The sequence below is a fragment of the Sturnira hondurensis genome, unplaced genomic scaffold, assembly GCF_014824575.4.
Source record: "Sturnira hondurensis isolate 20B ecotype Veracruz unplaced genomic scaffold, ASM1482457v3 Scaffold0022201, whole genome shotgun sequence".
Lineage (NCBI taxonomy): Eukaryota > Metazoa > Chordata > Mammalia > Chiroptera > Phyllostomidae > Sturnira > Sturnira hondurensis.
Genome location: NW_028094832.1, coordinates 4,340,184 through 4,363,667, shown reverse-complemented (window position 1 = coordinate 4,363,667; position 23,484 = coordinate 4,340,184). Strand labels below are relative to the sequence as shown.

The window sequence follows — 23,484 nt, the reverse complement described above, 5'->3', positions numbered from 1 at the left end:
CCTGGAGTAGTACTTTAGTCTACCCAGCCAAGGTGGTTTCACCTGTTAGCAATTTAAACTGCTGCTTTACTGTTTCATTTTTCCTTTCTACCAATCCTGTTCATCAGTGAATTAATAGATGGATAAAGAGGATGTGGTATATTACAATATACTACATGTGGTGATATATTACAGTAGACTTAGCCATAAAATCTTGCCATTTTCAACTGCATGGATGGACCTTGGAGATATTATGCTAAGTGAAATAAATCAGATGGAGAGAGACAAATGCGAGACAAATGCTGTATGATTTCACTCATATGTGGAATATGAAAAGAAACAACAAGTGATATATATTTTGTCAAATATATATCAAGTGTCTAGACTTGATAATTTTTAATATTATGAAAATTGCATAAAGGATATCACACAATTATAATTACTTACATTTAAGGATATGGAACAATTATAATTACTTACATTTATTGGGTACCTACAACTTGCTTCTAATTTGCACTCTCTGTGTAATAAATCGTTTAAACTTTGCAGCAACCTTATAAATAGGTTCTAAAATTATTCCTGTTCAATGAATGAGGAATCAGAGGCAGAAGAAACCAATTGGGTTACTTTTCCAAGGTTTTTCTTATAGCCAATAAGTGACAGACAAGATTTAAGTCTAGGCAGCTTAACTCCCTGATCCTCTGAGGCCTAATACTCTCAGCCTCCACTGCTGTGCAAAGCCTGTATTAATGTGGCCTAATCTGGGAGCGAGGTGGAAGTCGCTCATTAGTTCTCAGTCTCTACAGGCAGGTGCCCACTTCCCTCATGGCTCCTGGGGACTTCTCCAGTTTCAGAGGGGCTTCGGGGAGTCCCCAGCCCAGTAAAGCAGTGTGGGATGGATCTGAGAATACTGTTGAAAAGTAGTGGAAAGCCCCGGCCATTGAGAGATTTAAGACTCTTGCAATTTCCCTTTGTCAGAGGTGGAAAAATGGCACCTGGTGTTAATCTCAGTTCAGCAACTCTGGTTCTTGAGTTCTGGCTAAGAGAAGAATTCAGAGCCAAGACCCAAGAGAAAGTTTATTTAGAAAGTCATAGAAGTAGAAGAAATGAGTTCAGAAAAGAAGTTACAGCAAAAGAAGTCCTCTTGGAGCTTAGGAAAGAAAGTAATACATGCTGGGTATGTGTGGGGGGGGAAGGAGGGAGAGAGAGGGGGGTGGAGAGAGAGAGAAATATCCTTGGGGAAAGAAGAGGGTGGGGAGAGGCATGCACTGGGTCCTTCATCCTAAGGGCTTTTATGTGAGGTCTCAGGGGAGGGTCTCAATGGAATACTCATCAGCTCTCCCAGTGTGTCTCCTCAGGGTCATGGTCTCCACTGATTGGTTGGCAGCTGGTACTGAGGTCAGCCATGGTATTGCTTCACATGGTTTTGCAGTTTTTCTGGGCCTGGAGTTGAAACACAGCTGAAGCCTAGATGTCATCTCCAGAGGTTCATGCTCAAGGAAGTGGTTGTGCAGGGGCCTGTAGTTCTGCCAGTTGCTGGGCACCCTGGTGACCCCTGCACCTGGCCTGCTGTTCCTATTCAGCTCATGACTATCTCCCTACCTACTACAACTTCTTGTCTCTCCCAGCCAAAGTTGTCAAAGTTAGTTAACAGAGATTGCAGCAGATCAAGACAGAAGTGGCTGTATGTGCCTTTGGAGGACAGCAGACATCTGTGGGAGGCCACAGTGCCTAGACCCACCATGCCCTCCTGGAACACACCGGGGAGCAGACTTTGCGTGTTGAAGATCAGTTCTGAGGAAACAGACTTACAAGGAAAGTTGCTTGTCACACATGCCTTTCTGGAATCCAAAGATGTATCTGACACTCTGCTGCACAGTCTAAAAACCTGCCATTGAAACTATTTGTATCAGTTCCTAGGGCTGCTATAGTAGTACCACAGAGGGGGTGGCTTACATAATAACAATTTATTCTTAATTTTTGGAGGAAACTCCATAATGTTTTCACAGTGTCTGTACCAATTTATATTCCCACCAACACTGCACAAGGGTTCCCTTTTCTCCACATCCATGGCCAACATTTGTTATTTCTTGTCATTTCTTGTCCATTCAATCTCCCTGTAACTATCTCCTACTTCTCCCAATGGGTCCAGCCCCTTGCCTACTGCGGATGAGGTACCCCTGCAGGCATGGACTCCACTTGGAATCCAGGGGTGGAACACATGCCTAGAGCCAAGTTAGTCAATTTCTTATTACCCCTGACCAAAATGTTGGATTCAGGGAAAGTCTGGAACTTGAACCTGAAAGCATATAGCCCCTAGAACGCTTGGTAACCTTCAGCAAATGGAGGCAACACTGAGGAATTAGGTATGAAAAAAATCAAGAAAGAGAAAAACAAAGTTGTGGTCACATATTTGATCCCTGTATCATGAAGCACCAGGACAGAAGTGCTTGGGCTGGTCAGTGACACGAACCAGACAGTGTGGGTGTCAATATCTCCACCCCTGTTTTCTTCTAGTTGAAATAATCCAGACTTAGGATAGGGAAGACACCCCACCCTGGGTGTAGAGACACATGCAACAAATATTTATGGCATGCCTACATGTACCAGTGCTGTGTTAGAGGGAAAAATAAGTAAGATGGTCTCTCCCTTTGAACTTCTCTCAAGTAGGAAGGGAAAATTCTCCCCCTGCCTCGCCCATTTGTACTGGGACACTTTGTCCCCCAGAGCAGGACTAAATGCAGATTTCATAAGTGGCTGTGTCAGGAGGAGGAGTTGAAAATATGCTGTATAACAGATACAGTTTGGACATTTATTAACCACGTATTTATGGTAAACTCTATCCTTTCAAAAACCATAATCACTCCTTATGAAAAACTAAACCGGGGCACCAATTTAGAGCATAAATTCAACATTAACTCTTGAAACAGCAGGGCTAAAGACACTCTTGAGTATCTCTCACCAAAGATACCCACATGGAAATGAGAGGGAAGTTTGAATTAAACCCTTTTAAGGTTTCTGTGCCATGCACTACTGATGTTCAAGGTTCGGTGGATATCTGAAACAGAAAACATTCAGCAGATTAGGCTGAAGAACAAAGAAAACTGTGCCATTTGGGGTATTGCACTTAGTGGACAAGTAGATACCATATTCACTTCAATGCTTAAGTAGATACCACTTCACTTCAATGGCAGACACAAGGCTGCTGGTGTTGATTATTAACGTGCCGGGCATATAAATTGCATTTTAGCATTTTCATGAATAGTTTGACACCAAAAAGATTCGGTGTCAGCAATTTGGACCTGGTCAGAAGAAATTATACCACTGAAAGCTTGTAAAAAACAGTATTATCCCGTGCATACTTGGGGGAAAATGAGCTAGTTATTATTAATGCGGATCAGAAATTTGAAAGTCAAAGGCTAAGTGGAAACATGGGTCTAGTAGAAACCCATACATGCATTCTATTATTATGTGAAACCCCAAATGAGCAGCGCACAGAGTGGGGCCGGTTTTTAAAAAAAGATTTTATCTATTTATCTTTAGAGGGGAAGGGAAGGAGAGAGGGAGAGAAACGCCAATGTATGGTTGCCTCTTGTGCATCCTCTGCCAGGAACTGGCCTGCAACCCAGGCATGTGCCCTGACTGGGAATCGAACCGCGGTTCTTTGGTTTGCAAGCCCATGCTCAATCCACTGAGCCACACCAGCCAAGGCAAGCCGGTTTTTACCTTGGTAATTCCTATTCTTGTGTCTGAGGCAAAAGTAGGCTTTTATATACATCAGAAATAATACCTTAAGAATGGAAAGTGATCTTAATTAAATATCTTTAAAAGTACTCAGACACAGGGTACTCAAACTCCTCATTCACAGAGTAAGCTGAATAGCTATAAATGTAAATTCCATGAAGACACAGGACAAGTCTATTAGGTCAAAGAACAAGTTTGAGATAATGTCACAGGCTTTTAATGTCAAGGAGACTTCCTGTACGGCGATACCTATATCCATTCCCATTTCCGAATCTACAGTTGACCCTCAGGCAGTGCAGGGTTGAACTGAGTGGGTTCCCTTTTACACGGATTTGTTTTCAAGAAACTCTGTAAATGTATTTTCTCTGGTTCTCTTCTTAATAACATTTTCTTTTCACCAGCTTAATTTATTGTTAAGAATAAAGCATACAATATACATATAACATATAAAATATGTGTTAATTGACTATGTTTTTAGTAGGCTTCTGGTCCACATAGGCTATCAGTAGTTAAGTTTTGGGGGAGTCAAAAGTTATACTCGGATTTGCCACTGTATGGGGTTCAGTGCCCTAACTCCCATATTGCTCAAGGGGCAATTGTATATCTATTTTTTTGTCTATCTAGAAGTGAATGTATTCTAAAAATTAAAACAATCCTTTCAGAAATACCAAAACAACACCCCGAAACTACCCTACCCTGAAACTTTGACTGTCAAGAGTGACTTTAGGATACAATACTGCCCTTTCATATTGCGTGTGATGCTATTGGAAAGATGTGCCCTTTAGATGGCTTTCAGGTAACAGCATCCAGACACCTGTCTTCTGACCAGAAACATTTTTAAGAGCCCTGGCCTGGGTGGCCTCAGTAGTGAATAAGCTCACAACTATGGTCTCGTTTAAAAGAAACTTTTGTCAAGTAAATGAATCACCCTTAAGGTTTTTTTCAGATATTTGATACAGAAACATGAATAACCAGATATAATCAGTACATTTAACATAGTCAACTGTTCCTAGTACAAATGAATAATCCCTATAACTTCCTTGGACTGCACCCACCCATAAAAATATATAAATATTATTTAGCATTTAATTTCATTAACAACATTATGTAGAAATAAATGTGTGCTGTCAAACTCTGGATTACTGCCTCAAAATTGTGTGTCTCTAGGACACAAACTTCAGATTATGTGAAATGCAATTAGCACCACATGTCTTAATACATGAATTCTAAAGTTGTCGTAGGGCTCTAAACTTGTATGGGCTTCACTATGTTAATTGTCTGTTAAATATCTTATCACAGAACAGAAAGAATCAAAAGGAGCCCTGGCTGGTGTAGCTCAGTCGATTGAGCGTGGTCCTGCGAACCACACGATCTCGGTTTGATTCCCAATCAGGGCACATGCCTGGGTTGCAGGCCAGTTCCCAGCAGGGGACACACGAGAGGCAACCATACATTGATATTTCTCTCCCTCTCTCCTTCCCTTCCCCTCCCCTCTAAAGATAAATAAATAAAATCTTTAAAAAAATCAGAAATGCCACCCGCATGGCATAAATCTTAAAAAAAAAAAGAATCAAAAGGAGATAAATAGGAAATCCAGAGAGAATACTGAAGAAATAGAGAAAAAATAGAATATCAAACCAGCATACAACCATGCATGTAAATATACTGACTTTTCACAATTTAGAATCCATTAAGTACAGGACTGTTAAAATTAATGGAAAATAAGGTGCACGTTTTATCTTGTGTTACCACATTACATTCACCACCCCCAAATTAGACCCCCTATTGAGATGCATTTATGTTAGCTTTCATTTTCTATGTCAATAATTATCTCCTTCTTCTTATGAGAGATAATCTTGTTTTTAACAAAATATCCTTCCTCAAGAAACTAAACACTCCCTTGTGACCCTATAAAAATTAATGTTGTGAAATTGCTTATTCAATCAAAAGTATGTTCTGAGATTTACCTGGCTTGAAACTTACATTTTTGGGGAACTTTTCAAGTTATTTAGGTATTTGATATTTTTCACATTGCTTCTTTTTTTATAAATATTTTATTTATTTATCTTTAGAGGGGAAGGGAAGGAGAGAGGAAGAGAAACATCAATGTATGGTTGCTTCTCCTGCATCCCCTGCTGGGAACTGGCCGCTGCAGGGAACTGGCCTGCAACCCAGGCATGTGCCCTGACTGGGAATCGAACCGCAATCATCTGGTTCGCAGGCCCGCGCTCAATCCACTGAGCTACGCCAGCCAGGGCTTCACATTGCTTCTTACTATGACAAGGGATAGGAAGAAGTGTGCATTTCTTTGAGGTTAAAAAACCTATCATGCATATCACACTTGATAGGATTAAAATCACTTCAGTGAGGTTTTTACCCATCATAAAACATCAGAGTTCTCTTTTGAACCTAAGGGTGGAAAGATCCGTAATCAGTCTGTGTGTTATTTTCTGTGTCCATCTCAACTTTACCCAATCCCCACTGCTTCTTGTGTATTTGTTTGCTCATCTATCCATTCATTCACCTGCACATCGTTCAACAAACACAGTTATTGAGTGTCCACTATGGTGGAATCTGGAGCTCCACTGGTATATATATTTTCCAAATAAATTGTGATCTTATTTTTTAAATCATTTCTATAGTTCTTCAGGGCTTTACCTGATCTGATAATAAGGTTGTTGGACAACAAATATTTTTAAACCATCTGTAGCATGGGTGGCAAACACAAGGCCCATGAGCTGAATCAGCCCTCCACCTTGTTTTATCCAGCCCAGCATCTTGTTTCTACCCGGCGGCAGTGCTGCGCTCTCATTTAACTGTTAAGTAGGTACATTTATACAGTCCTAAAATTACATTCAGCCCTTTAAAGGCAGCCCTTTAAAGGCAACCAATGCGGCCCCCAGTGAATGAGTGTGACACCCCTGATCTATAGTATATTGAATACTAAACTACAGGATGGACGACACCAGCTCAAACCACTGTCCTTGCTTAGTAACACTTTACCGTCTAAAGTTCGAGTCTCCCTAGCACAAAGACACAACTGGTAAGAGATGTTCAAGCCCTCAATGTTATAGAAAATATACATTTTGCTTTCTTTTAAATTAATTTTTAGAAAAATTTCTTCTAGTCTATTTTTTTTTTATTAAAGATGGGATGGAGTGAGGATCTTCCTTATTTGGAAAATTATTTTAAAAATAGGAAAGGGTCAGCAAATTTGACAAAATATAAGCAGTTATTCATTTGAAGTAGAATACCCATGTTATATTATTCTTTGTACCTTTCTTATTTTTTAATTTGGCTTTTCCCCTAAAAAGTACGTATATTTGATCCTCGGAGCAAAATTGATGAAGGTAGGGCTGTGATGCCCTTGTAAAGAGCGGAATTCTAACGGGGCTGGACCAGAGCTAGAGACTAGTCTGCTGGCTGGGAGCTTGAGCAGAGGAGAGAGGCTGAGGAGGGGAACTCCCACTCTTTCAGGCTATGTACCACAACCCCCCAAATTACTTTATTTCCCCCCATTTTTAGTGGTGTGAGAGATTTCTGATTTGAGGGCCATTGCATTGTGAGGAAACATGGAGGTACAAAGGATATGATTTTTTAAAGCCTTTCATTCATTTTTTTTTTAGAGAGAGGGGAAAGAGGGGAAAAAGAGAAGGAGAGAAACTTCAATGTGTGAAAGAAACGCATTGATTGGGTGCTTTCTGCATGCACCCTGACCAGGGACGCACAACCCAGGGAAGTGCCCTGACCAGGAATTGAACCCAAGACACTGGTTTACCAGATGATGCTCCAACCCAGCGAGCCACACCAGCCATGGATAGGATAGGATTGTTTAAAGCTGCCAGATACAGTGGTAAGAGGGAAAGCTGGGGGGCAAGATTAACAACTGAGGACAGTGGACGGGAAGTGAGGGATGTGGAGATGCAAGGGTTCTGAGGAAGTGCAGGCCCTTTTGTAATTACGAGAGAGATGAAACTGAGTCTTCCATTTTTGGGTTCCCGCCAGCACCACTCGCCCTTTCCCAGTCTGCACTGCTTCTGACTGAGTGGACAGGCATGTGTGACGTGTGTATTGCAGGTAAGGAAAATGAAGGACACGGGGTTCCTGGGAAGACTTTGGGATGCGAGGTAAGAAGCCAGTTACATTAAGAACAACTTGCCACCTCTCTGAAGTCAGCCAATTGTTAGCTGCCAGATCGCTCACTACTGATCACTCCAGATGCTAATACAATTAGTGAACAAAAATGTTCAAACCCCTCAGTGACATTTTTCCCCCGTGCTCTTGCTCTGGAGAATGAACCTCAGATAACTGCATAACTAATCTGTGTAATATGACTGTCTCTTTTCTTTCTAAGATCTTTTAAGTTGCCAGTCTTGGAGAATTGAAAAGAATCAGAGCTGAGAACAAAGAACTCTCTGCTCTCAAAGGTATTTATTCATTTTCAGCTGAGAGCCTTACAACCTAAGGAGGAGAGGAAAATTATCTGTGGTTATGGGTTCTACCTACACACTGCCATCAAATTCATTTCCCTCAAGCCCAGGACTGAATACATCATTTCTCTATTCAAATTTCATTCCTTGCCAAAAGCAGCACCCACTGCCCCCCAAAAAATTTTCTCAAAAATTATCTTGGTGAGTATTTCTTGAGAAAAGGAACTCCAAGATCAAATAAGTTTAGGAAATGAGTTAAGCAAAACTTCTTACTGCCAAACTTTAAAAAACTAATCTGAAGCATGAATTTCCAAGACATGGGACATTTCTGAACCTTTTAAAATCAAGATATTCCCTTACCCTTATCCCCAACAGACCCCACAACCACCCAACGAATACCCATCTAGAACTTTTCATGGACAGGAATTCTGTGAAACAGGTTTGGAAACCCTGGCCTACCCTATGAAGATCCTAGATGCTGGGATCAGACTTGAGTCCCGCATGAGTGCTGGCTAGCTGAGTGATATTTAAAAAGAAAAGAAGCTTAATTTTTCCCATGTCTGTTTGCTTAGTGGTAGAATGAGATAATAATTTTCCCAGACTTATGAAGATTGAGGTAAAGTAACCATCTTAGGATTTAGACCTTAACTTGCTTTTCCAGCTTTATGAAGAAAGCAGGAGGGAGAGAGTGGAGGATGATATAAACAATGAGTTATTGAAAGTGCCGGAAAAGTTTTAAATAGGAATGAGTGGTTTGAGCTCTTCTGCCTTTGCTGGGACAGCTGGTAATATCCTCAAAGGCCCATAATTCCTTGCCCTTATCATCTGAACCTTCGTAAATCCTACTTATCACTCCTGGTCCTGCTCAAAAGACTCTTTCTGAACAACACCCTCATCCACACCCTCACCAGCAGTTTGCAGTAATCTCTTTGTGAAAGCTCCTCAGCCTTTTTTCTTCTGCACTTACCACTCCCTGCTACAGATCAGAGGCATTTATGTGCTGTTTTCTGTTTCCTTAACCAGCAGCCTTTTAGGGGAGGGTGCACATCTTATCGCATGTCCAGGACTTTACAGTTCACAGAGTGGCTTTCTGATCACAACATCGCTGTAAGTAAACACAGAGTTGACTTTCCGCCAAGTAAGCAGGACCCGACATGCTCCAAGCTCTTCCCAAAAGTAATTTCTATCAGTGCACCATCTGCTGCCCTCCTGTGTTTGATACAAATATAACTTTACACCAGAACAAAAAAGAATAACAGGCTCCGTTCAATTTATTTAGACCACATTTTATTTTCAGATCCTTGAATGGATTTTTTTCCTCACAAATTATTACTCTTCCCATTAAAATTATCTTTATTGTAAATATTCCAAGTTAACATTTTTACTTATTTATATAAGAACGTTTTATGTTCCTCTGGATAGTCCTTCAGTGGGATTGACTACATTTTTAAAAAATATATTTTATTGATTATTCCATTACAGTTGTTCTATTCCCCCCCTTCATTCCCCTCCACCCGCACACTCCCTCCCCCACCATTCTCCCCTCCTCAGTTTATAACCACGTGTCTCAAGTTCTTTAGATTCTATATTTCCCCCACTATTCTCGCCCTCCCCCTATCTATTTTCTACCTACCATCTATGCTATTTTCTGCGCCTTCTCCCCCCTTCTCCTCCTCCCACCCCCCTGTTTCTAACCCTCCATGTGTTCATTTCTATGGTTCCACTCCTGATCTAGCTGTCCTCTTGGTTTGCTTTTGTTTTAGGTGTGGTTGTTAATAGATGTGTGTTTGCTGTCCTTTCACTGTTAATATTATTCATCATCTTTTTCTTATATAAGTCCCTTTAGCATTTCATATAATAAGGGCTTGGTGATGATGAACTCCTTGAACTTGACCTTATCTGAGAAGCACTTTATCTGTCCTTCCATTCTAAATGAAAGTTTTGCTGGATAAAGCAATCTTGGCTGTAGGTCTTTGGATTTCATGACTTGGAATACTTCTTTCCAGCCCCTTCTTGCCTGTAAGGTCCCTTTTGAGAAATCTGCTGACAGTCTGATGGGTACTCCTTTGTAGGTGACTGTCCCCTTATCCCTTGCTGCTTCTAGGATTCTCTCCTTCATTTTAGTCTTGGCTAATGTAATTATGATGTGCCTTGGTGTGTTCCTTCTTGGGTCCAACTTCTTTGGCACTGTCTGAGTTTCCTGGATTTCCTGGAAGTCTGTTTCCTTTACCAGACTGGGGATGGAGGCATAGGTGGAAACACTGTGCCTTCTCCTACAACCAAGTTTGAATACAACAAAAGTTTTGGAGAACTAGGACACACCCAAAGACCAGAAAACGGAATTATATGGAAGTCCGACAGCTACAAACCATTCAACGGGGACGGTAAGAGAGGCGGAACCAGCAGCGGAGCAGGGTCGGGCAGGACAGATCCCCCGCCCTAGGCACTAGGCGCGCGGGCAGCCCAAAGCCAGTCAGGGTGCGGGGCAGACTGACCAAGGTCGCACATTCGCGCACAGTGAGACAGACCACACAGGCCCCAGGGAATGAACCCAGTGGTGGAGGGCTGACAGTGGTGGCACACTCGAGTGCAGTGGAATGAAACGCGTGGGCCTGGTGACAGTGGTGGCTGTTGACTACATTTTTAATATTTCAACTTTATTACCTGAGACAATAACTGATTTAAAATTACTCTACTGTGGTTTTTAGGTATTAGACCTGTTTGGGGAATCAAGACTTTGTACTTTGGAACAAAGAAGGACCTGGTTCAAATCCTGGCTTAGTCACATAGTAATTTCGACCAAATTACTTTTCTGAACCTTCATTGCTGGTAAAACAAAGACAATATCCCTCAAACATCACATGGAACACTCAGTACATCATAAAAGCTATCCACGTTAGCTATAATTACCATTTAGGGAGCGTGGTTCGAAAAATATCTTTTCTCTGGTATTGCCTATTTTGGTGAAGTTGAAGACTAAGAACATGAATTAGCATGGGTCCAGTATACTATAGGATATTATGGTATCTCCCATACTCAACACTCCACAATTACTAAACGCTTGTGATGTGCCAGACACCAGTCTAGATACTTGAAGTCCAACAGGTAATGAAAGAGACCCAAATCCTTGCCTTTGGGAAACCTAACAATGTAAATCCTAGCCAGTTCACGAAGCGCTTTCTAAATTACTAACTTCCTTTTAAATTCTTGCCTTTCTTACCATCCATGTCACTCTTTTGATTCTCTATGTAAACTAACCCATACCCTATATCCAGTTCCGTCCTCTCTGTCTCCAGTGAAGGTGGCCATCTCTCCCGGTCTACTGCTACCGCCTCCAGTTCGGGGCAGGGCCCACTGTCACACCACATTGTAAACCTTTATCAAGTTTTATAAGGATGGGGTTTTACCAGTTGGCTCTCTCCTACTCTTCAAGGTAAGGCGGTCGGAGAGGGGGAGGGAGCATTAGTATTAATAATTTTATGTCATCCCTGACAATTACACTCTATTCTCTTTGACATTACCTCTCAGTCTATTCTCAGCATAGCAGAGGGATCCTTTGAAACAATTCAGCTGTTTTTCTTGAAGTAATGCCTCATTTCATTCATTTCTTTGGAGAAAACATCTGCCAAATACACAAGTGTGAATAACCACACAGAGTGGGCAAAATTAGGTTTACAGTTGTTCATATGGAAAAAGACTAGTAGGCTATGATTATTAGTTACAATAGCTTTATTAACTCAAAAGAATGTTAAGAATGTCAGAATGTCACAATGTAAACCTACTTTTGCTTACTCCTGTAGTTTCATTTACTATCAGTCTATCTTTTTTCCCTCCCAAGTAAAAATGGTAGAAGAGCAATTTCAGAAAACCCATGAAGCCAACAGTTTTCCTAACTCAAAGACCTGCCATTTCCACTGCACTAACACTTGCACAGAGAGTGGAAAAGCAACCGTGAGCGGAACTACCATCAAGAATCAAGGCAGTGGACACAAACTACTCATTGTATTCTCCTCTGCCGGAAACTTCCTAATAAAACCAAGAAGCCAACATATCAACTGTTTCACTTAAAAATGTTCTTGATGAAGCAGTAACAGCATTGATTTTATGAAATCTTACCTGGAGAACACATCTTTTTAAATTTTTTATGGGAAAAAATTGGTAGTATGCATACAGTGTTTCTGCTCCTGCCAAGGTACTACAGTTTTCTCGAAAGAAAGCACTATTTGAGTTGTAGAACTTAAATGGTTATTTTTTTCTCAAGGAACATCACTTTTACTTTTAAGAACGACCAACTGCGATTCTGCAGAATTCAGTATTTAGCAGACATTTTATTGAAAACAAACCAAGTGGGCCTGTTACTTCAAGGAAAACAACAGATAGTATTTGCTACCAGTGATCAAATTTAGGCTATTAAGCAAAAACTAGAACTGAAAAACTTGCCCGAGTTTTTCAGCTTCCCAGTACTATTGGGTTAGCCAAAAAGTCCGTACGGTTTTTTTCGTAAAATAAAAGACACAGTTTTCATTTTCACCAATAACTTTAATGATCTGGATATTTTGAGTGTATTGGCTATCTCCTGCGTGGTAGAACATTTACTGTTGACGATTTGATGTGTCAACTTCAATTGGCCTACCTGACCGTGGAGCATCGTCCAGTGAGGAATCTCCAGCATGAAACTTTGCAAACCACTTTTGACACGTTTGATCAGTCATAGCACCTTCTCCATACACTGCATAAACCTTTTTGTGTGTGTGTTTCAGTTGCATATTTACCTTTCTTGAAATAATAAAGCATAATATGCCAAAAATGTTGCTTATTTTCTCATGTCTTCAATATCAAAATGGCTACACAAAAATTCACCAATTTTGATGGTTTTTTTAAATGCACAGTGATATGACAGCTGTCACAATACAATCTAACAAAATCAGTTTGAATGAGGTTAAAGACAACTAAGCACTATTAGAGCCATCTGATGAGAAAACCAAATGAACTTTTTGGACAAACCAATATTAGACTTTCCCAATGATATGAGTGATGTCATTAATAAATGTGACTTGATATGTATAATGAAATACATCAACATTTGGGAAGCCTGTATAACTCAGTGAGCCATTTCCAAATGACTGATGCATGATGTTGCGAAATCATGTATGGGTAAAATATTCAAAGTTTAAGACAGATAATAAATTTTAAAGTAATAGTGAAAAGTTCAATGGTCAAATTCCACGTTGTAACAAACTTTTAAGAAGTTACTACTTGGGTTTTGGTAGAGTATCAAAGAATATCTACAATTATTTGAAAAGGTTATTAAAATATTTCTCCGTTACTACATATTCACGTGGAGTAGATTTTTTCATATCCCGGCCCTGACTGGCATAGCTCAGTGGATTGAGCTCGGGCTACAAACTGAAGGGTCACGTTTGATTCCCAGTCAGGGCACATACCTGGGATGCAGGCCATGTCCCCAGTATGAGGTGCATGAGAGGCAATCACGCATTGACATTTCTTTCCCTCTTTCTCTCTAAAAATGAATAAAATCTTTTAAAAAATAAAAGAACTTCATATCCCAATTGAGTAAATGCAGAAGCAGACAGGAGAATCCAACTGTCTTCTACTAAGCTAGACATTGAAGACATCTACAAAATTGTCTTTTAAAAAAAAGCAAGTTTACTTTAAGTAAAAACTGTTTTGCTAGCATGTAATGCCTTTATTACTGTTAAATACACTATTTTAAAATTTTGTTTTAACTTCTAATTTGGTGAATATCAACAGCCATAAACCTCATAAACAAAGGCTCTGTGGAGTCTTCAGGAATTTGTAAGAATGTAATGGAATTTCAAGGCCTAAATGAGAACCACTGATCTAAAACATGGCAGATCTCACTTAATAATCTTGCAGTGGCTCCCAATCCCCCTCAGGGAAAAAGCCAGAGTTGGCCTAACAGACTCTTACCTGTTCCATTTCTATTACTTGTCCCTCCATTCTTTCCCTAGCTTACTACCTCCAGCCATGCTCACCCCTGCCACTCCCCAGCAAACCAGACCCAGTCCTAGCATTAGGACCATTGCACTGGCAGTTCCTTGTCTGGAAAGCAATTTCCCCAGTTTTCTGGGGCTATTCCCCTGACTTAAAATTATTGCTCAAATGTCACTATCTCAATAATCAAACATGAGCATCCTGTTGAAAATTGCAACCCTGACTACTCCCGCCCTCTACACACCTAACATTCGATATGCCTAGCATGGGTGTCCAACCTGGGACAACCTGGCCCAAAGGCCACATGAGACCCAGGATGGCTATGAATGCAGCATGACACAAAATCGTAAATTTACTTAAAACTTTTTTTTTTTTGCTCATCAGTTTTTGTTAGTATATTTAATGTATGGCCCAAGACAACTCTTCTTTCTCCAGTGTGGCTCAGAGATGCCAAAAGATTGGACACCCCTGGTTGTTTGTGTGGCTTCCCTCCCCCACTGCCAGTATAAGACCCCCCCAAAACGTGGAAAAATGCCCACTACAGTAGGATTCAATAAATATTTGTTGAATGTTGAGTTAGTAAAAAAAACTCTTTTCACAGCTTGTCATCTCTCATGACATGTCCACAAAGTCCCAAGAAAAAAGAGGATTCGATTTCTAAGACAGGGGAGGGCAATGATTGAAAAGATCTCTTTTTTTTTAATAGGAGAAAAAGGTGGGATATAATCATCTCAAACCTCAATACTCAAGGCATTCTGGACCTGAAAATGGCTCTTGGGAGAAGTCAGGGTGAGAGAATTTTTAAAAGTTGTGCAGGATGTCCTTAAGTGTCTGGCAAAGAATGCTGGCCACGCCCGCCACCCGGATTTCCTGCTCGGACTCCCACGAAACAGCAGTCCCCAGAACCCTCCCTGGACCCCTCCACCCGAACACAAGTAGCCCACACAGAGACTGAAATTTTTCTAAACTTTATGGGAAAAAACCAACAACGACAATCAGCCAAAAACGAGCCTCCACTTTGCATCTCACTCCAGTGCAGTCACCCCTAACGCTCGCTGGCTTTAGAAGAGTCCAAAGTCACAGTTCTCAGGCGTCCTGACCATCTCCCCAACGCTGTGTTCCGAAGGGTCCACATGAAGGCAGGTCAGGCGAGACACCCGGGATAAGTAAGCACCTTCTGGCCAGGGAAACCACGAGAAGAAACCATGGAGAATCAGTCCACTTGAGGCAGGGACACGCGGGAATGAGGGCGAACAGTAGGATCGCCGAAGGGACCGGCGCTCTCCCGCTCAGCGCAGACAAGCCGGGATCTCAGTTCTCCTCCGGCTTGTCGGCTGGGGGTCCGCAAGGCTGCAGCATCTTCTCCATCAAGTTGAAGCGGACTCGAGCTTTGCTCTCATTCTCCGCAATGGCGAAGTAGTTGAGAAGGTCGAAATGGCCCATGTAGGAGCAGTAGGAATCGCGGTGCTGGTTCACCAGCCATTCCCACTTGGTGGTGTCGGCGTGGCCGGTGCCGATGTATTTGGACTGCAGGTGCTCCAGCTGGCTGTGGATGGTGTAGCGGTCCGTCATCTCGCCGCTTTCCTAGTCGCGCTCAGGTCACAGGCCTCGGACGAGCAGGAGCTGCTCCAAAATTTCACGCGGGAGAGGAACCGCTGGACTCGAGCTCTGGACCGCTGCCGTCGCCGGCGAATGGCGTCACCAAGACGCAAGCTGCGTGTCCTCGCGGTTCTAGGACTCAAAGACGGAAGCGGAAGTGGGTTCTGTCAAGTAATTGGGGTCGCTTAGGCCACGCAGCACGTCGGCCGCCCTTATCAAGAGCCCCGCCCAAAGAGCGATGCATGATGGTTAATTTAGTGGCCCCGTCTCTAACCGGGAGCGTTGCATGCTGGGACTTGTGGTACCCGAAGTCCCCTGGACCAGGCCTCTGGGACCTCTCGCTGCTTAAGAGGCCTTAATCGGCCTGCCTAATGGAGGGGATTTCTGGAGACAGACAGCGTCCGTAGGTGGTTTGGAGCTACAGGATAAGGGAAACTCAAGTAAAACAAAAGGCAGCTTGGGAGATGAACTGGGTACAATTTTGATTTCGGGGCTAAGGCTGCTCCCCGGTTTCCCCTTCACAACTAGAGGGTTCATCTCCCTAAGTCTGAAGACGCGAGTTCTGGTCCTTACTGGTCGTGTGCAGTGGAAGTTAAGTCGAAGTTTGCAGGGCCGCGGTTTCTGACCCTTTGACCGGAGCTTAGTACCAGTTCCAGCAGGTTCTGGCCCCCACCTCAAGCCCCTCTTTACTCTTGAACTTGTAATAGTGATATCCTCCCTCCAGCCTTCACCCCACCCCATCCGCCCCAGCCTATACTCCTCAACGTTCCGTGCTGCTAGCCTCCCCAGTTGTCTGTACAAGCTGTTCCCTCTGCTTGGAACGCCTTTGAACCCTTGGCAGACTCTTTTCCCGTTGAGTCAGCTCAAAAGCATCTCCTTGAAATCGGCTTTGGCTACTCTAGACAGATGTAAATTCTCTTTCCGCTCTGCAACTCGTCTGTCATCTCATCTCCCGGTTATTACCGTTTTCTACGCCCCCCCCCCTCTTTTGGTTTAACAACTTCCTCATAAGAATACAGACTACTTGAGAAAGTTTATTTTTTTGTTATGTTTTATCGTATGCTTCTTTCGTGATATCTTCAAAGCCTGGCAGATTGTATTTTCAAAAAAAATTTTGATGAATGGATAAGCAACAATAAAACTCTTTACTGGGAAAAATAACTTTAAAATAGTTTTATTCTGATGCGAAGTTGTAGATAATGTTTAATACTGTGTTGAATACGGGAAAATTTCTAAGCATAGATTTCGGGTGCTCTCACTGCACGTGGGTATGCTGATTACCTGGACTGGAGCAGTCATTTCATTATGTTGCACATCTTTCATATAAACAGTTTTTATTTTTAAAAGAGATAAAAACAAAAATATTCTTTATGAGATTAAATGTACCAAGTATGAAAAAATTTTTATTCTTCGGATTAAATATTTTTCTAACAAACGTTTCGCTCCTACCATCCAGATATATCAAACCTGACCATCTTGCCATTTTTGTTTCCAAATCTGTTATTTATTTTTTTTTAAGATATAAAGCTGCAGGAATAAACTTGGAGTTCTCTGTGTTCCCGTCCCTGATCTATTCACTTCAGGACACTATCTTGAATATTGGTTGCCCATAGTTTATGCATCCATAAGCAATAGTTATGGACATTCTGCACATTTTAAAGCTTTATATAAATGACACCCTGTCTGTATTGTTATGAAAATTGCTTCCCCCCATTGTATCCATGCCGATATATATATAGTTTTATTCATTTTTACCATTGTGTAGTATGCTACTGAATTAACATACCATCACATGTCCATTTGCTCAATAATGGACATTTAATTTCACGTTTTTATTGTGAGAAACAATGCTGCAAGAAATATCCTTGTACATATATTCTTATACATATGAAGAAATTTCTTGGAAAATGTATACAGGAATAAAGTTGAGATAAAGGAATGTCTTCAAGCTTTGCTAGTTATTTTCAAAATGCTCTCCAAATTAATTATACTAATTGGTTCTCCCACCAGCAAAATGAGAATTCATTTTGTTGCATACCCCTCCTAAAACTTGTCCTCAGACATTTAAAATTTTTTCAAATCAGATGGGTGGAATGGAATTGGATTGTGCCTTTAATTTGCATATCTGCTTAACTATAGAGACTGAGTATCTTTTTTAATGTGTTTACTGGCCTATTATATTTTTCCTCAGTCAACTGCATATTGTATCTTGCCTATTTTCTTATTGGGAATTTGATGGGGCTTTTTTTTTTTACTATTTTTAGAAGATATTTATAAATTCAGGATACTAGTCTTGTCAGTTATAGTGCAACGGAAATCTTTGGTATATTTATTTATTAATTATTATTATTGTTTTAAAATCTTACATCTCCTTAGGAAACACAGCACTACTGAGCATCTATTACATCCTACTGAGAACTTCAGTCTTAGGTCACAGCATTAGAGTTCTTGGTTTTGGTCCCACAGGCCCTTTTTGAAACGACCTATATGAAAGTCTTTTTCCGGTCTGCAGCTCAGCTTTACCCTTTCTTTATGGAATCATTTGTTGTACAGAAGTTAACTTTGAAGTAGTCAAATGTATCAGCCTTCCTTCATATTTCATGCTTTTTGTATTTAGTTTAAAAAATGAAATCAAGCAAAACTTTTCTACCCTTGGGCCATAAGAATTTTTTCATTGTCTTTAAAAGTTTTAGAATTAGGTTTTTTTATGTTTATTGCTTCAATCCACTGGAAGTTTTTGTTTTGTTTTACTTTAGAGCAGTGACTTTCTACCAGTATGTCACAACATTTTTTAAAACATGTGGTCCCTGACCATTTAGTCAGGGGCACTGACCTCTTTTCCTTTAGACCGTCAAATAGAAAAATGCCAAGAGCCAACACAACAATAACCATCCGGTGTGATTGAATCAAAATTATATCTATTTTTTGTCAGATCGGCAAAAAAATGTACTTTTTGGTGTGCCTTAGGATTTTGGTAATTAGTTTTTGTGTGCTACAAGATGTAAAAGGTTGAAAATTGCTGCTTTTGGGATCTAATTTTTTAATGCTTTCCTATATGGTTAACTAGTTCCCATGGATAACCAGTCATTCATTAAATGGTACATCCTTTCTGTATTCCTCTTTAGCGCATCTGTTGTGTGTGGATAGGTCTGTTTCTGGGTATTCGGTAGTTGATGCCCACAGTAGTAACACAGGAATTAATACATCTTGATATCTGACATAGTGAAAGCCTGTACAAGTTCTTGTTTCATAGATGTTTTGACATTTTTGAACCTTTGCTCTTCTCCATGAATTTAAAATTGTCAGTAATATCTTTGTGAAAATTGTGATGGACCAGTTAAACAAAGCCATGAAAATTAGTATTTCTATATCATGAAGAATGATTCTGAGGATATGTGAGAGTTCTTTCAAATTCAAAGGCCTGTAGAGATAGATGGGAAATATATTTACATGTATGAATTAAGAACCAAGGCACACTAGTTCGCTAGGGCTCCCAAAACAAACTACCACAGACTGTTGGCTTAAACAATAGAACTTTATTTCCTCACAGTTCTGGAGGTTAAAAGTACAAAGTCAAGGTGAGGGCGGGGTCGATTTCATTTTGAGCTCTCTCTCCTTGTCTTGCTGATGGCCATTTTCTCTCATGTGTCGTCACATGTGTGTGTCTCTGTCCTAATCTCTTCCTACAAAGACACCAGTCATATTCGGTTAGGGTTCACCCGCATGACCTCGTTCTGCCCTCGGTACCTCTTATAGGTTCTAGCCCCCACATGTGGTCGCATTCTGAGTTTCTGGGGGTTAGGATGTCAACATAGGAATTTTGAGGTGACACAATTTCACTGTGGAGTATATGAGAGACCTTGTTTCTTTTCATACATTTTAAATTTAATTGATTCACTTTGTGAAAATAATTTAGGTCGGTGAACAGATTTTGCTAAAACAGACAGTTGCAGTATTTGCAAGGAAATGGAATATATGACATTAATAAGTGTGATAATGTTTAAGAGTTAAAATTCAGAGTGGACCTAATTTTATCCAAAAGCTCCTTAAAAATGATTGTCAAAACTTGCTAGATTTATAGCTTAGGATTTTTAGCTGATTTTAAAAGCTTAAGAAGAAAAGCCGTTTTTTAAAAAATGTATAACTTAAAAAAAATTGAACATTAATTTTTAAAACCTAAGTCAATCTCTGACTAGTACCTTCTGCATCCCCCAAATGATCCTCAGAGGTGCACACACACACGCTGCTTCAATTTTACTTGTCATTACACTGAATTTAAAGACGCATTTGGGTGAATTGTCATGTTAACTATATTGAGTTTTCTTACTATGTACATAGTATATATTTCCATTTATTTATGTCTACTTTTTGACTTTAAATAAAGCTTGTATAATTTTCAGATAGGTCTTTCACACCTTCTGGCAGATTTATTCCTGGGTATTTAGTTGTACAGGGTGGGACAAAAGTAGGTTTACAGTTGTGAGTATGCAAAATAGAATTCTCATATTATTATTTATTAATTATTGTATTGTTTTCCATATAAACAACTGTAAACCTACTTTTGCCCCACCCTGTGTACTTAAAGGTATTCCTTGTGAGTTTTAAACTATTATCTAGTAAGGACTATCACAGTTTCTTTACACTAATTGCCTATAAGGAAACTTGGTCTGGACCCCGCGGACTTGCCGTCAAGACATGCCAGGACAGCTGCGTGTGTCTTTGCTCCAAGACATACCCTCAAGTTAATCCTGTTAGCTTCCTTCTGTGTAAGTACCAAATGCTGCCTGACAGTTGGGCATTTGAGTAAGAAAAAATATGCAAGAAAAGATTCCATAGAAAAAAGACATAGATTAAAGATTTATAATGAAAAGTACGTTTTAGGTAGAAAATGATATATTGTCCAGTCTATTTTTTTTAAGTCTGGAAATGGAAGGCCACATTTTTTCTTTTTTACCTTGTTTTTGTGCTGGTGGCTTTAACTTTTTTAAAAAGTCACTTAATATTTTGAATGGTCAAGACATCATTCAAAGCATAAAAGTATGCGAAGGAATGCAGTTTCCAGCCTCTGCCCATTTCCCATGCCTCTTGTTGCGTGTCTCTCATATATCCCTCCAGAGATTTTTAATGGATGAATGAGCAAATACAAATATATATGATACTTTAGCCCTTCCCAAATTCAGGTGGTAGCAAAATGCTTCATATAGTTTTTTACTTTGCTCTTGGTTCTGTTTTCCTTGACATATAATGGACGTTATCCCATACGAATCCATGAAGGGCTCCCTCATTTGTCGTCCCCCTTTACAGCTGTGTAATATTCCATTGCATGGGTGCAGCATACTCTCAGTATAACCGCTCTCCTATTGTCAAATGTCCACGTATCCAGAAATTACGTTCATGTTTTATCATTACTGCATAAAATGGGAACTTCAAATTGAAACGAACTAATGTTACCTTCCCTTTGGTGACATGTGATTTTAGACGCCCCTTTTGTCTGTAAGCGAGCTTTAGAGTATTGAAAGGGTTTTCTGGAATAGAGGTGCTGATGCCGTGTTTCACACTAGAGGTCGCCAAAGCAGCGTTTAACAAGGATAAATGAACTAGAGGCGGAGAGTATTTCGTCACTAGGCTCCTTGAGTTTCTTATTCATCGGGAGCAGGAAGGGAACCTCATAATGGAAATGCTGGAGAAAAATGTTCGGTTTGCTGTGGTTTTAGAGCAATGAACACTTGGAGAATTTAGGAGAAAAGCAAGCAGTCTTTCTCTTTTCATTACAAATTTTATATTTGGGGGTTTTATATTTAGTTGAAGTAAGCAGTAATGTGGATTTTAGGTAATATTAAACTTATGGAATTTATAAATAGAAGTTTGCTAGATGTGTCTTATTTTTCTATGGTTAAAAATACCTGCAGCTTAGCTTTTCTTTTTCCATCTATCATGGGTCTCATTTATCCGAGAAAATCTAGAACCCTCCAGTGCTGGAGGGTTTTGCCTCTACTTTGGCCTATGCTTCAAAAGGACAAAGGGTTCTGGACCTTTTATAATCTCCCCTGAGGCAGCTGTGATCCACAAAGAGCGTGCATTCTAGAACTCCTCACTTGAGATTAAATAGGCTGCCCTCTCTGTTCTTTAAGGACAACATCAAATCACAGGCTGGTGCAACTTTTGGAACAAAGATCTCTCGAAGGAGAAAATCCACAAAGAAACTGAAACGTTATATACAGGTCCATCGTTACAGCAATATGAAATCTTGTAGCTCTAAGATTAATGATTGCCATATCATAGGTACTAAATATTTATTGAGGAAATGAATATATGCACATTCAGGACAGCATCTTGAATGATAGCAAATGATTGGAAAAAACTTTTATGCCAACAATAAAAGAATAATTACATAAATTGCAGTGTAATCTGGATACATGGCATATCTCATTTGAATGCAACTTAAGTTCCTTTGAAATATCTTACTTTTTGTTCATTATATTAGCATATTAATTTACCCATCATTAGCACTCCATAAATACTTGTTGAATACTACACTTGATCTTAGCCAAAAGGCGGAGAAGCGATTACTTGTTGAATTAGGATACTGTTCTCACACGGGATTAGGCAGGGAGATACCCAAAATCTTAAAGCCCCACACCCAGTAGTTAGAACTAACCATTTCAAAGTCACCACCATCTTTTACAGTAAGCCTAAGACACATGGATCACATCAGCAGTCACAAACTAGAACATGAAATTTAAAAACAAGAAGTAAGATGGATGGGAATGGTCTTCTATGCAAAATTTCAGGTTATCTACTTAACCATGCGGCTTATCATCGTCTACCTAGAGTAAAAGTCACAGGTGAACCTGCAGGAAAGGATCGGACTTACAGCTCTCCTTCGGTTTGAATTTGTAATTTCAAGTGCCAGGTTTGTCTGGTTCCTAGGGAGTATTGAATGCCTCTCGGCTTTAAATCAACACAGGAGAGTTGTTTTGTCTTTACCTTTTTAGATCAGGTGTGTGTATAGGAGAGAGGCGATGACGCTCTTCACCAAAGCATGGTTTTGTCCACTTTCCACAAGTTGCACTCACTTCCACAGAACAGAGCCATGTTTCAAATTCTGTATGTTTTTTGAAATGCTGTTCACTTGTGTTATATCTCCTTCATCTGTCACCTTGAGTATTTCCTAACTTAAAGGTCCCCAACGGATCTGTGTTCATATGCTGTGTGCAATGGCCTCAAAAGAAAATGGCACGGAAGCAAACCTAATATTTTTAATGCTGTTCATTTGTTTAAGATAGCTCCAGGCCAAAGAGGGATTTAGGGGTGGAACAGTCGGGGCACATAGCTGTGGCAAAGAACCAGTGGCGCCATTTCCCACCTGTTCTTTTCACATGTTCTTCAGCTTACGTAAACCACTGTGCAAATGCAGTTTCAAGTCTCCCCGCTTCCACCGAGATCACCTGCCTCTAAGTCTCTCTCATGGAGAAATTCTAGCAGATGGCTCCGAGGACTGCTTAATAATAAGTTTCAGTGAGTTAACTGAAACTGCTTTAGTTGTTTGAGGGACTGATATGCTCTGTAGAACTGTGAAACATTTCCTGTTAAAGTCTCATATGGGGGGCCCTCAAAATAACAAAATGCTATTGGCATACCCTTTTATCTCTACTTTTGTGTCCCTTAATTTCCTAGCATAACCTTTATATTTGGCTTAATAGCTTTAGTTGAAGAGGTCAGAAAGCATTTTTTTTTGTCTTAGTTTTAGTGCAGT

General features: G+C 40.3%; 1 protein-coding gene and 1 non-coding gene across 2 annotated transcripts; both read right to left on the bottom strand.

Annotated features, from left to right (window-relative positions):
- Positions 1 to 15,081: 15,081 nt before the first annotated feature.
- SF3B5 (splicing factor 3b subunit 5) lies at positions 15,082 to 15,844 on the bottom strand. The gene has a single exon (XM_037034807.1). The coding sequence runs from the start codon at positions 15,699 to 15,701 to the stop codon at positions 15,441 to 15,443; it is 261 nt and encodes an 86-aa protein (XP_036890702.1). The 5' UTR covers positions 15,702 to 15,844; the 3' UTR covers positions 15,082 to 15,440.
- Positions 15,845 to 18,088: 2,244 nt separating this feature from the next.
- On the bottom strand, positions 18,089 to 18,213 carry LOC118979013 (small nucleolar RNA SNORA25). Its single transcript, XR_005064829.1, has one exon. It is a non-coding gene; the product is annotated as a small nucleolar RNA SNORA25 (small nucleolar RNA).
- Between the last annotated feature and the right edge of the window lie 5,271 nt (positions 18,214 to 23,484).